Source organism: Anomaloglossus baeobatrachus, chromosome 6, assembly GCF_048569485.1.
Source record: "Anomaloglossus baeobatrachus isolate aAnoBae1 chromosome 6, aAnoBae1.hap1, whole genome shotgun sequence".
Lineage (NCBI taxonomy): Eukaryota > Metazoa > Chordata > Amphibia > Anura > Aromobatidae > Anomaloglossus > Anomaloglossus baeobatrachus.
This window is the reverse complement of record NC_134358.1, coordinates 357,535,975-357,550,578: the sequence shown is the minus strand read 5'-3', so window position 1 is coordinate 357,550,578 and position 14,604 is coordinate 357,535,975. Positions and strand designations below refer to the sequence as shown.

The 14,604-nt window shown below is 47.0% G+C and overlaps 1 protein-coding gene across 2 annotated transcripts in view; it reads left to right on the top strand.

The window, feature by feature from the left end:
- The window catches only part of SNRPD1 (small nuclear ribonucleoprotein D1 polypeptide), a 22,185-nt gene extending 7,916 nt beyond the window's left edge, over positions 1–14,269 (top strand). The window contains exons 3-4 of one of the 2 annotated variants that reach the window (XM_075316548.1): positions 10,846–11,037; positions 14,042–14,269. In XM_075316548.1, coding sequence (XP_075172663.1) covers positions 10,846–11,037; positions 14,042–14,118 — 269 coding nt within the window. In that variant the 3' untranslated portion in view covers positions 14,119–14,269. The remainder of the gene's footprint in view (positions 1–10,845; positions 11,038–14,041) is intronic. The other variant, XM_075316549.1, reaches the window with a different exon arrangement.
- The last annotated feature ends 335 nt before the right edge of the window (positions 14,270–14,604 follow it).

The window sequence follows — 14,604 nt, the reverse complement described above, 5'->3', positions numbered from 1 at the left end:
TTTCCCTCTCTCCTCAGTAGCCAGCAATTTCGATTCTCTCACTGCTCTCGTGTTACAGCGATGTTAACGCAAGAGCAGTGCGATGTTTCTCTCACCCCATAGACTTGCATGGGTGCGAGTGGAGCAGGATCACATTGCACCTGCGACTGTTTTCTCGGTCCATTTAGAACCGAGAAAATAATCGCTCATTCGAGCAGGCACAAAGGGTGACATAGGACTTTTTTTTGCATCCTTGTGGTTCAGCGCTATCCTTTGTGTATCCAAGAAAACCAGATATTTTTAAAAGTTAACAAATCAGATATTAACTTGGGTGGAGCCGAACATCATGACAGGCCGTACATACTCTGACACAAAAGGAAATGGCCATTACTAGTAAGCGCTTATGGACAAGATTACATTTCACCCACTAAAAAGGCACAAATTGTTGATAAAAGGCCAGTTTAAAAACTTAATTGTTGGATTAGTTCATATTTTATAGAATGAGGATGTAACTACTGTACTATTCTTCTTAAACACTTCTTAAATGGCATGTTTAGTGATAATAAAAAAAAAATTGTTTTATGTATAAATAGGTGTTAGTTCTTTTTAATTTTTTTTGTTAACCTATAATTAGGATGAGACTGTTAGAAAATCACCCTTGAGGATATCACCTTTTTTTTTTGGCTTGTTCAATGCATTCAGGTTGAAAATGCTGAGCAAGTTATGATGATTAAGATGTACTTAACGTATTTTTCGTTTTATAAGATGCACCAGATTATAAGACGCACCCCAAATTTGGAGAAAAAAAATGAAAATGGGGTAGTCTTAAACTCCAGTGTTGTCTCACCGGAGGGAGGCAGGAGCGGCGTCACAGGAGGCAGAGGCTGTGATAGAAGCAGCAGCGGGTCAGTGACAGCGGCAGTTCAGTGGTGGAGCAGACCAGTGCGGTGAGTTTCCCAGTCTGTCTGCAGTCCCGGTTCAAATGATGGCGACCGGAGCGGCGCGTGCAGATGGCGCTCTCATCCAAGAGATCCATCTGCACACGCGCTGACTTTCAGTGCCATCATTTGAAACTGGGACACACACCGCACATCCACCCATCCGCATAAAATGGCAGCCAGTAGGCCGCCCGCACGCAGCGACACGCACCTGGCCGCCCGTATGCATCCGGCCGATCACACACAGAGCTGCACAGAGTGCTTTCCTTGTGACTGTTAACCTGTTAAATGCTGTTGTCAGTCTTTGACCACATTAACAGCATGCAATCATGGGGCACATTATTACGTAACTTAAGGGGGACACCCAAGTACAGGATAAGAGAAGTGGTGCAGTTGCCAGCATACACAGTGCACTACTCCACTCAATCTGCTTTTAGAGTAGTTGAGGTGAGTTCTAAATGTACCATACCCAAACTGACAGTCCAGATGGTTAACTGGAAAAAGGAGGATGGACAGACTACGGTTGGTATCTGTCTTCCATACTCAAACAATTAGGAAATGCTGGAGGAATTTGAGATATCCTTCCCAATTCCTCACCCAGTGCCTAGCACTTCATCTTCTGAAGTGGTGTGTGCAGTAAAGACAGGTGTTATGGTCAGGAGACCGCAAAAAAGCTTGCAAAAATCCCTTAAAAATGGTAGAAGATCATGCTCAAGAGTAATTGGAAACTTAGCTGGCTGCAATCCACTGACTACATAAACACCACTAGAAGTAGCGGTGGAGCATTCCTAACAAACCGAGACTCCTCTTCATCGCTAGAGAACTAACTAACCTCAAAAATGAAATGCGGAATCCTGACTTGCCCCAAAGGAAAGTCAAATTACCCCAACATATAACGACCGTGATGTAAGAAAAAAACACACAGATGAAGATATAGAATTAAGCAAAGTGAGGCCCTGTTAGCTAGATACAAAAGTATAGGATAGATTGCTGGTTGCAGCCAGTAAAATCCCCGAAAAACACCAACACCTGATAATCAAAAATTCCCTTAAAAGATCACACGATCTTTCCTCCCACTAAATCAGGAACTCTTGTGCAAATATAATTCAATAGAAATGCAAATATAATCAGAACTTTACTACAAAAAACATGAGATATAAAAATACAAACTCCAGATCAGACGGGGAGCAAAACTCCCTTGCTTACTGGGAATAAATCTTCCTCCAAAAAGTGCTCTTATTCACATGCAAGAAACAAAAGTGAATATTCTCAAACACTGATTTAGAAAAAGACTTAGATTAAGCAGAAACGCCCATCAGTTCAAATTCAGCCTTTAGCCAAGCCAAGACTAAGCGAAAAACCCTCACAAGGAAAAACTGAGCTTCCACAGTTCCGATAAACTGCAAACAAAAGGACAAATATATGCATGATAACTAATTAAATCTCAGGAAGAAAAAGCAAAAAATACTTATCTGGCATAGCTGCAGACTCAGGATGACATTGAAACAAAACCAATGCAAAGGCATGAAAAAAAACGCTGTAGAAATTTCTGGAGAATCCAAAAAGGAGCAGAAAAGCATAAACAGAACCTACAGGGAAAGGCAAACAGCCTAAAGGCTGGAGGACAAACTTCATGACCTCTTCACATGGAGCAGAAACAATTAACACCATCTAAGGTTAGACCAGTGTTTCTCAACTCCTGTCCTAAAGACCCACCAACAGATCATGTTTTCAGGTTTTCCGCAATCAGGATTTCCTTAATGTTGCACAGGTGATGGAATTATCCCCTGTCTAATATAATGAAGAAAACCTGAAAACATGATCTGTTGTGTCTTGAGGAGTTTAGTTGAGAAACACTGGGTTAGACAGACTGCCTTCCTATATCCTCCCCCCACCCCCGCTGCACTCCATAGGCTTCCTGAAACAGCAATAATCTCCCACACCTGTCTGAGCGACAGATGCAGAATCGCTCACTACCAGCACTAGCCACAAGAGGGAGCCCGGAAACACTCCCGGGAAAGCATAATCTCTGATATTCACAAGACACTGTGCATATGTAGCTCCTTCTAGTCTTGCTTTTCCCAGCTTGCTCTCTCTGCCTGTATTATGGCACATTGGTAGCTTCTTAAATGACAGCAGCAGCTGAGGATCAGATATCTGGGGGGTATTCATAATTATCCCCTCCCCTGTTAGATTGTATAGTACTTATGCTAATTCTATTTACTTTCTTCAGCGCTCTATTGGGAGACCCAGACGATTGGGGTATAGCTACTGCCCTCCGGAGGCCACACAAAGCACTACACTAAAAAGTGCAAGGCCCCTCCCCCTCTGGCTATACCCCCCCGTGGTATCACGGGTTCTCCAGTTTTAGCTTTGTGTGCGAAGGAGGTCAGACATCCACGCATAGCTCCACAGATTTTAGTCAGCAGTAGCTGCTGACTATTTCGGATGGAAGAAAAGAGGACACATATAGTGTCCCCAGCATGCTCCCTTCTCACCCCTGGATGGTGTTGTAAGGTTGAGGTACCTATTGCTGGTACGGAGGCTGGAGCCCACATGCTGCTTTCCTTCCACATCCCCCTGAGGGGCTCTGAGGAAGTGGGATCCTGCCGGCCTCAAAGCTCTGACGCCGGGCTCCATCCACAGACCCATTTGAACCTGCTGGATACGGAGCTGGAGTACCGTTCAGGGACATGGCCCTGCACCATTACAGGTACTCTGTGTCCCCGTACACACATGCACAGCACACTCCAGACTTGCTGGGTGTGCTAGTGCGCCGGGGACAGTAAAGGGTTACAGTCACTGCAGCTTTGCTGAGTGACTTTGTGTTTTGGGAACTACCGCGCCGGACGCTCCGGGAGCGGCGGCGCGGCTGGGACTTGTAGTTCGCCGGGGACTGGGCGCCGACCGCGCTTTTACGGCGGCGGCGCTTATAAATCCAGTCCCCGGCTTCTGCGGCCTAGTGCCGCTTCGTTCCCGCCCCCTCCCTGTCACTCAGGGAAGGGGACAGGCGCTGAGCAATCAGCAGCGCCGAGGGCTGGAGCCTTTTTACATGCTCCAGCCCTCTCACTGCACTCTGTCGGACGCCGGATTCCCGCTCTGCCTTGGGGGCACGCCCACGGCCCGCCCCTACTCACACGAGCTGGGGAAGAAGCCGGCAGCCATTACTGCAGAGCTCGGGGCACCAAGGCAGGACAGTGGCGATCATACACCCGCTTATAGGCGGGCGGTAAGAGGCACAATAGTGCTGACCACGATATAACTGCAGTGTATACATGTGTTGTTTTTAACTACATAGGTCGCTATATGCCCGCTTGGGGAGCGACACATCAGCAGCAGGAAAGCAGGTGTGCTAAAGCACAGGCTTTCTAGGCTGCTTGTTTTGCACGACTGAGGTGTTCATTTGTGTTTATGCTGATATGCTATACATTGCACTGTACAGTCGCTAGTCTTAGCTATATTCTTCTGGAATGGCTAGACTACAGCAGCAGAAAACCAAGGGTGCTGGGGCACAGGTTTTTTTCTATGCTGCTTGTATTGCATGGGCTGCAGTGTGCATTTGTACTTGTGCTTGTATGCTATACATTGCACTGTATGGTCACTCTTCTGGGCTATATTCCCCTAGATGACCAGTCTACAGCAGCAGAAGAGCAGAGGTGCCAGGGCACAGGCTTCTATGCTGCTTGTATTGCATGTGCTGCAGTGTTCATTTGTACTTGTGCTTGTATGCTATACATTGCACTGTAGGGTCACTCTTCTGGGCTATATTCCCCTAGATGACTAGTATACAGCAGCAGAAGAGCAGGGGTGCCAGGGCACAGGCTTCTATGCTGCTTGTATTGCTTGTGCTGCAGTGGTCATTTGTACTTTATGCCTGTATGCTATACATTGCAATGTACGGTCACCAATCTTGGCTATATACTTCTAGATAGCTAGTCGGCAGCGGCAAAAAAGCAACACAGTTTTCAGTGCTGTTTTTACTACATGGGATGCTGTTCATGACACCGTCCCATTGTGTGCATGCTCCCCTGTAGCACGTCGTCTGCCGGGGTCTCTAGCACTTCGTCTGCCGGGGCTCTACTAGTTGTGGCCAAAGAAACCTCCTGTCAACCCTGTCCATGGACAGGGACGGAGTAGTCATAATATAGAGACTTGCACCCATGGGCAATCTACTTGAACAAAAGGCAGCTCTTCAGGGCTTTGATACTGACATCGCTCTCAATCCGGATACACCGGGTGGTAACGCCATACGGAATGATCCTATACCGTCCACCAATGGAAGGTTGGATCTTTCTCCCTCAGCTCCCCCAGTGGAGATAGGAGACGAACAGGAGAAGTTCCTTTTCAGTGTCTCACGCAGATATTGAGTATTTTTCTGGCCACGCTGACTTCAGAGAAGCAGTCCAGGAACACCACGCTTACCAGATAAGCGTCTTCTCCAAACGTTTTTAGGATACACGTTATCCCTTTTTTCCCCTGACGTGGTCAGCGCTGGACCCAGGGTCCAAAGGTGGATTCTCCAATCTCCAGGCTTGCATATAGAGCCATAGTTGCACTGGAGATGGGGCTTCACTTCAAGATGCCATTCACAGACAGATGGACTCTGGTTGAAATCTGTCTAGGAGGCTATCTGCGTGTCGGTTGCTCCGGCATCCACAGCCGTATTGGCAACCTAACCTTTTCTGCTGTTCTTGCGCAGCTGACCTTGAGCAGGGACATCTGTACCGCAGAGGCGTCCGTAACCCCGCAATGTCTGCACTGCGACTTACCCTGTTAATGCTGTCCTAAAAGTACAGTCGAGGTTTCGGTCCTTCCCAAGCTCCGGCAGGTCCCAATTGTCCTCGTGCAAAAGGGCTACAAAACCTCAGACGGGCTCAGATTCCGGCCGGGCTCAATCTCGCCCAAGGAAGGCAGTCGGAGGAACCGCTACCAAGGCGGTCTCCTCAGGACTCTCAGCTCTCTCTCTCTCTCTCCGCATCCGCGGTTGATGGCAGACTCCCCCGCCTTTGGCGACATTTAGCTGCCACAGGTCACAGACCGGTGGGTGACGGACATTGTGCTCACGTGCACAGGACAGTGTTCTGTTCTCGTCCTCCGACTCCATTCTTCAGAACGGCCCCACCTCTCCACCGAGCAGATGCCCTGCTGCAGGCGGTGGACGCTCTAAGAGCAGAAGGAGTGGTGATCCCTGTCCCCCCTCAGGAACGAGGGCGAGGGTTTGTACTCCAATCTCTTTGTGGCTCCAAAAATGGACGGTTCCTTCCGTCCTGTTCTGGTTCTGAAACTGCTCAACGAGCATGCGAACGCTAGGCGGTTCCGGATGGGATCCCTCCGATCCGTCATTGCCTCAATGTCTCGAGGAGACTTCCTTGCCTCAACAGACATCAAAGATGCCTATCTCCACGTGCCAATTGCTACGGAGCACCAACGTTTTCTACGTTTTGTGATAGGAGACGAACATCTTCTGTTCGTAGCTCTGCCATTCAGTCTGGCGACAGCCCCACGGGTGGGCACCAAGGTCATGGCAGCAGTGGTAGCAGTCTTGCACTCTCACGGACACCCGGTGATTCCGTACTTGGACGATCTACTCGTCAAAGCAACCTCCCTCGAGGCATGCCAACGCAGCCTGAATGTTACGCTGGAGACTCTCCAGACTTTCGGGTGGATCATCAATTTGGCAAGGTCAAATCTGTCTCCGACTCAATCACTAACGTATCTCGGCAGGGAGTTTCATACTCTATCAGCCATACTGAAGCTTCCGCTGAACCAGCAGCGTTCACTGCGGACAGAGGTGCAGTCTCTCCTTCAAGGCCAGTCGCACCCCTTAAGGCGCCTCATGCACTTCCTAAGGAAGATGGTGGCAGCCATCGAGGCAGTTCTCTTTGCGCAGTTTCATCTGCGCCAACGGCAATGGGACATTCTCCGCCAATGGGCTGGGCAGTCAACCTCCCTGGACGGGAAGTCTCCCTTTCCCTGACGGCCGAGGACTCTCTGCAATAGTGGCTTATTCCCACCTCATTGCCATAGCCCCCATCCTGGGCAGTGGTCACGACAGATACGAGTCTGTCAGGGTGGGGAGCAGTTTGTCTCTGCCACATGGCTCAGGGGACGTGGACTCAGCAGGAGTCCACCCTTCAGTTCGATGTGCTGGAAATCGGGGCAGGGTATCTTACCCTATTAGCTTTCCAAAAGTGGCTAGAAGGGAGCAGATCCGAATCCAGTCGGACATGTCCACAGCGGTGGCATACATCAACCACCAAGGAGGGACACGCAGTCAGCAGCCTTCCAGGAAGTCCGGCGAATCCTCATGTGGGTGGAGGACACAGCATCCACCATATCCGCAGTTCACATCCCGGGCGTAGAAAACTGGGAAGCAGGCTTCCTCAGTCGCCAGGGCATGGACGCGGGGGAATGGTCCCTTCACCCGGACGTGTTTCAGGAAATCTGTTGCCGCTGGGGGGGGGGCCGGACGTCGACCTAATGGCGTCTCGGCACACCAACAAGGTCCCGGCATTTATGGCACGATCGCGCGATCACAGAGCTCTGGCGGCAGACGCCTTAGTGCAAGATTGGTCGCAGTTCCGGCTCACATATGTGTTTCCACCTCTGGCACTCTTGCCCAGAGTACTGCGCAAAAATCAGATCCGATTGCAGCCGCGTCATACTCGTCGCACCAGACTGGCCGAGGAGATCGTGGTACCCGGATCTGTGGCATCTCACGGTCGGCCGACCGGGGTCACTACCAGACCGACCAGACTTACTGTCTCAAGGGCCGTTTTCTCCATCGGAATTCTGCGGCCCTGAACCTGACTGTGTGGCTTGTCTGTCCTGGATCCTAGCGTCTTCAGGATTATCCCAAGGGGTCGTTGCCACCATGAGACAGGCTAGGAAGCCCACGTCTGCTAAGATCTACCACAGAACGTGGAAGGTTTTCTTAATCTGGTGCTCTACTCAGGGAGTGTCTCCCTGGCCATTTGCATTGCCTATCTTTCTTTCCTTCCTACAATAGGAGTTAGAAAAGGCCTTGTCGCTAGACTCCCTCAAAGGGCAAGTCTCAGCACTATCCGTGTTTTTTCAGAAGCGTCTAGCACGTCTTTCTAAGGTGCGCACGTTCCCGCAGGGGGTTTGTCATATCGTACCCCCGTACAAGCGGCCGTTGGATCCATGGGATCTGAACAGGGTTCTAGTTGCTCTCCAGAAGCCGCCTTTCGAGCCTCTGAAGGAAGTTTCCTTTTCTCGCCTGTCACAGAAGGTGGCGTTTCTCGTTGCGATCACATCGCTTCGGCGAGTGTCTGAGCTGGCAGCTCTGTCATCCAAGGCTCCCTTCCTGGTGTTTCACCAGGACAAGGTAGTGCTGCGCATCATTCCGGAGTTTCTCCCTAAGGTAGTATCCTCGTTTCATCTTAATCAGGATATCTCCTTACCGTCCTTTTGCACTCATCCGGTTCACCGGTATGAGAATGATTTACGTTTGCTAGATCTGGTGAGAGCACTCAGAATCTACATTTCACGCACGGCGCCCGTACGCCGTTCCGATGCCCTTGTCGCTGGTACGCGCAAGAGGTTGCAGGCTTCTAAAGCCACCCTGGCTCGATGGATCAAAGAACCAATTCTGGAAGCCTACCGTTTTGCAGGGCTTCCGGTTCTTTCAGGGCTGAAAGCCCATTCAACCAGAGCCGTGAGTGCGTCCTGGGCATTTCGTCACCAGGCTTCGGCTCAACAGGTGTGCCAGGCAGCTACCTGGTCGAGTCTGCACACTTTCACCAAACATTATCAGGTGCATACCTATGCTTCGGCGGATGCCAGCTTAGGTAGAAGAGTCCTGCAGGCGGCAGTGACATCCCCGTAGGGGAGGGCTGTTTTGCAGCTCTAACATGAGGTATCTCTTTACCCACCCAGGGACAGCTTTTGGACGTCCCAATCGTCTGGGTCTCCCAATAGAGCGCTGAAGAAGAAGGGAATTTTGTTACTTACCGTAAATTCCTTTTCTTCTAGCTCTTATTGGGAGACCCAGCACCCGCCCTGTTGTCCTTCGGGATTTCTTGGTTGTTTGCGGGTACACATGTTGTTCATGTTGAACGGTTTTTCAGTTCTCCGACGTTATTCGGAGTTAATTTGTTTAAACCAGTTATTGGCTTCCTCCTTCTTGCTTTGGCACTAAAACTGGAGAACCCGTGATACCACGGGGGGGTATAGCCAGAGGGGGAGGGGCCTTGCACTTTTTAGTGTAGTGCTTTGTGTGGCCTCCGGAGGGCAGTAGCTATACCCCAATCGTCTGGGTCTCCCAATAAGAGCTAGAAGAAAAGGAATTTACGGTAAGTAACAAAATTCCCTTCTTTTCACTTGCAGGACCTGTGAGGTCATACCCATGTGACCAGAAGGGGCAGGGCCTCAGCCAACAAAGCTGATACCATGAAGCCACATTTTTCAGTTTGAGGCCCTGCCCCTTCTGGTCACATGGGTATGACCTCACACAGGTCCTGCAAGTGAAAAAGTAAATCGATTGTATAATACTTATGCTAATTCTAACAGGGGGAGGAGATAACGGAGTACCCCACCCCCCCAAGATATTATCTGATCCTCAGCTGCTGTCAATCAAGAAGGTGCCGGTTTTATAAACTTTACTTTCTTGGATTTCAAAACCTAAACATCCGAGCTGACCACTACAGGTATGCATAGAATTAGCCTGATAGTGGCAGTATAGCACTGGCTTTAGCTTATATACGAAAATCCTGGTGATTGGTTCCCTTTAAGAATAAAGGCCTCACACAGCAGCTGAGGGTCAAGCCTTCCAATAGGGGCTCATGCACATGTGATCTTCAGCCTTGTGGTCTCGTCCCTGATGATTCTGGCAAGTGCTGTTCAGTTTATAAATCTGCTGATGCTTCAGGGCAAAAGGGCCACATCCTGCACAACTCCGTTGCTCATGTTTGCAGACTTTAACACGAGAGGCAGAGATGTAATTTTTGTGCTAGCAGGAAATGTGGAATAACAGTGGACACCAGATTTCTATTAACCCCATTCACTTTGCTTGTTCTGTAAAATGCTACGTTTTGGACATAGGAGAAATATGCAGCGTCCAGAACACAAGGCTGAGGCCACACTGAGATTAGTGCAAGTGTCGCATGAAACTCTGCTCATGCTCGCAGCACAGCTGGAGCCGAGTGTCATGCGACTGTGGTCCGATCCTGCGGTCAGACCACAGCTGCGGAGGAGAGGGAGAGATTTATCTCCCGATCTCCTATGTTACTGGCTAATGTGAAAATCGCATTGCACTCCACTGTAATGCAAGTGCAATGCGATGTTTCTCTCGCCCCCATAGACTTTGAATCGGTGTCCGTGAAACAGGATCACATTTCACCCGCAGCATGCTGTGATTATTTTCTCGGTCTGATTAGGGCTGAGAGAAAAATTGCTCATGGGAGCGGCCCCATCACATTGATCCTGGGAACGTACATGTAGTCTCTCAGACACACGGATCTGTTTTTAAAACTGTGTGGGTCAATGAAAAGAAGTGCTCTGACTCTACACTGTCTGACTGTAGCCTTTACCTTGTGCATTACTGTGTCAGGAAAAAAATCCTGCTCACAGCAACATGTAGAGGATTTGAACACTTGTTTTTTGTTTTTTGTTTTTTTGTTTTTTTTTGGGGGGGGGGGTTCCCTACATAAAAAAAAACCCTAAATTGATTTAAAAAAAGGTTTATTTAAAAAGAAGCAATCAGTAATATTTCCCTCTCTAGAATATTGAAATAAGAGTATATATGTAGAGAAATGTTACATTAACATCACATTATGTGATTATTTCCTTAGGCAAGGACTTCTAGTTCAGACCAGCTCTTCATATTAGCAGTTTTATACTCAAATATTTTTAATATCAGTGTCAATATACCATGCACCATTCATGTGTAATGCAATATTTGTCCTAGGTGTGGATGTGAGTATGAATACACATCTGAAAGCTGTCAAAATGACTGTTAAAAACAGAGAACCTGTTCAGTTGGAGACATTAAGTATTCGAGGGAACAACATCCGTTACTTCATTCTACCAGACAGCTTGCCACTTGATACCTTACTTGTTGATGTTGAACCAAAAGTTAAATCTAAAAAGAGAGAGGCCGGTAAGTGGTTCTTGTTTGATAGAGAGAATTCATCATTTAATTTTTTTTTTATTTATTTTTTTTCTCTTGTAAGTTAAAGGGAATCGGTTATCAGGTTTTTACTCCATCTGAGAGCAGCATAATTGAAAACATCAGCACAGGATGCAAAAAATAAGCTGTCACTCAGCTCCACATCCCTAAAAATGGTGACACAAGCAAATTCATTCCCCATTACATGGCCCAAAAAGAATTGTATTGCCAACCTTGATCTGACACTTGGATCAAAATTAGACTTGTCTCTTTGGAGCAGTTAATTTAAGTTTGGTTTTACTCTGTATGCAAAGCCTAGACTGTAATCTGCTAACCACAGAAGGGGGAAGTTGGCAGTCTGGGAAGAATGTGCCAAGTAGGCCATACATTGATTAGGTCCATGCAATGGTTGTTTTATTACTAGGACCTTGAGATGAGGAATTCATGAAATCTTTGATTTATCCCTCAGATTACGAAGGCTAGTTTCACACTTGGGTTGAACGGTATCCGTTGCATTGCGTTGTGTGACAGATGCAACGGATGTGTTGCATATAGTGGCGCAACGGATCATACATAACGGGAATCAGCTTTTTTTGTTTCACCGGCGGCAGACTATTATGAACGATCAGCTGTTCACCTAGCTGCCGGGTGATCAGCTGATCGTTCGGCCGCCGAGGAATGTGTGCGGGGTGGGTGGGGCTGAGCGGGGCCATGGCGCTGAGGACACGTGTGTGTGTGTGTGTGTGTGTGTGTGTGTGTGTGTGTGTGTGTGTGTGTGTGTGTGTGTTGCTTACCCGATGTGTACCCTGGTTACGGGTGCAGGGAGCCAGAGAGCATGCGCAGTGAAATCCTAAGGATTCCGCTACTCAAAAAAAGTTACATGCTGCGTTCCTTCCGCACGGTGGAAGCAACGCAGCGTCGGCTAGCGGAAGCAACGCAGGTACTTTTGGCACAATCCATCATCCATACAAGTCTATGGGGAAACAGCGGAATCCGTTAACGGATTCCGCTGTTTTCCAAAAGAGAGGATTGTGACGGAAGGAAAAAAACGCAAGTGTGAAAGTACCCTTAGCAAAAACCTGCTGACCTATTCTATTTTAAGATGTGTATTAGTGATCATTCATTTCTGTAGCATGCTCACAGAATTTCTTGTTGAGAAATTCTTTTTAACCCCTTAACGACCGCGGGCCGTAAAATTACGTCCTAAATGACATAATCTTACTGCCCGCGGTCCTCCGGCGGCAGCATGCCGCGATCGGCACACATCTCAGCTGATTTTCACAGCTGAGATGTGTGCCTGCTAGGCACGAGCAGAATCGTTATCTGCTCGTGCCGATTAACCCCTTATAATGGCGCTGTCAATACATGACAGCGCCATTATAAGCGCAATCGCGGTAAAGTTTTACTTACCGCCGAAACCGGAAGTCACGTGACGCGATCACGTGACTCCCGATAGTTGTCATTGTAGTACAGGGTCATGTGATGACTCCTGTACTACACATGACTTAGTTTCACTTTCGCTGTGCCCGGGGCACAGCAAAAGAGAAAGACAGCGTATCTGCTGTTTACAGCCTTCCAGCTGTGATCAGCAGATACTGCAGAGCGATCGGAATGCTGATCGCAATAGCCCCCTAGGGGGACTAGTAAAATAAAAAAAAAAAAGTAAAAAAATAAGTTTTAAAAAATTAAAAAAAAACCTAAAAGTTCAAATCACCCCCCATTCGCCCCATTGAAAATTAAAGGGTTAAAAAAATAAAAAATATACACACATTTGGTATCGCCGCGTTCAGAAACGCCCGATCTATCAAAATATAAAATCAATTAATCTGATCAGTAAACGGCGTAGCGGCAAAAAAATTCCAAACGCCAAAACGACTTTTTTTGTCGCCACAACTTTTGCGCAAAATGCAATAAGAGGCGATCAAAACGTAGCATCTGCGCAAAAATGGTACCGTTAAAAACGTCAGCTCGAGACGCAAAAAATAAGCCGTCATTGAGCCTAAGATCCCGAAAAATGAGAACGCTACGGGTCACAGAATATGGCGTAAAACGTGCGCCACTTTTTTCGGACAAACTTCCGATTTTTTTTTAACCCCTTATATAAAAGTAAACCTATACATGTTTGGTGTCTACGAACTCGCACTGACCTGAGGCATCACACCCACACATCAGTTTTACCATATAGTGAACACAGTGAATAAAATATCTCAAAAACCATAGTGCTATCGCACTTTTTTTGCAATTTTTCAGCATTTGGAATTTTTTTGCCATTTTCTAGTACACAATATGGTAAAACTGATGGTTTCATTTAAAAGTACAGCTCGTTCCGCAAAAAAAGAGCCCTCACATGACCATATTGACTGAAAAATAAAAAAGTTACGTCTCTCAGAAAAAGAATGGCGAAAAAAAAAAACGGAAAGCGAAAAATCGGCCGGTCGTGAAAGGGTTAAGCAAGTTTAAAGATTTTTGGGAGACTATTTGTTCCTAATTATCATACCGTGTATATGCACCCAATATTTGCACAGGCTTAACAGTTGCACATTATTGGTAAATATGCCTTGACTGTTATTTTGTCTTTTGTATGCCCTATTATACTTTCACAGGTAACTGTGATGTGACGGTAACTGCCAAGTAGTGTAGAGTAGTACATTTACTAAGATCTGAGGACTGTTTTACTGGTATCCAGGGTTCTCACAATGAGTTTTTGGTGCTGCACATTAGTTCCAGTAAAGTGGATAAGATTTATAGAAATTTGATGCACATATGAAGACTGACTCAAAATTTGGAACAGCGAGTGTCAAAGCGCTTGGAAAATTTGAAGACACATTCACTTGTTTCTTGGGGAGATTGGGAACAATAGCTGATTTCAGTTAAATTTGTTAAGCCTTATGGTGGCAGAATAAATTGAAGTATTGCCATGAGCCTTGATGTTAAAATTGTATTTTCTCATGCTGTGACTAATGTTTAATTTCAAATATTTTACTCCTGGAAACAGTTGCTGGTCGTGGCCGAGGAAGAGGACGTGGCCGAGGAAGGGGCCGTGGCAGAGGAAGAGGAGGACCAAGACGATAGTTTAAGGGGGGAAATGCTCATACGGACAACATTTTGTACAGTTTGTTGTTTTTTTGGGTGTTTTTGTTTTGTTTTTTTTTTGTAACATTTAGAACTGGTGCACACTGAGGTTTATGAAGCATTCATTTTTGAATAAAATTGTTAAAAGCTAAAAAAAAAGCGCCTTAGTTCTGTTTTTGTCTTGTTCTGTAATTTGAAAACAAATTAAAAGAGCAAGTAGTATTCTTTTAAAGGGGGATATCCAGTCTAAATCCATGTGTATGCAGTCATTATATGTGACTGCACACTTATGAATATTCAACATCGCACACACTGAGGGTTCGCTAGAGCCATGAGTGTCTGTACGTGACCACGAGTATGCGAGATTCAAGCACCTGGCCACATGCCAACTAGACGGGGTGCAGCCTTGCTCAATGCAAGTGTATTGAAGGAGTCTGTCCTCCTCAAGCCAAAATATGGTCAGGAGAATGCAGAATGCATAATCAC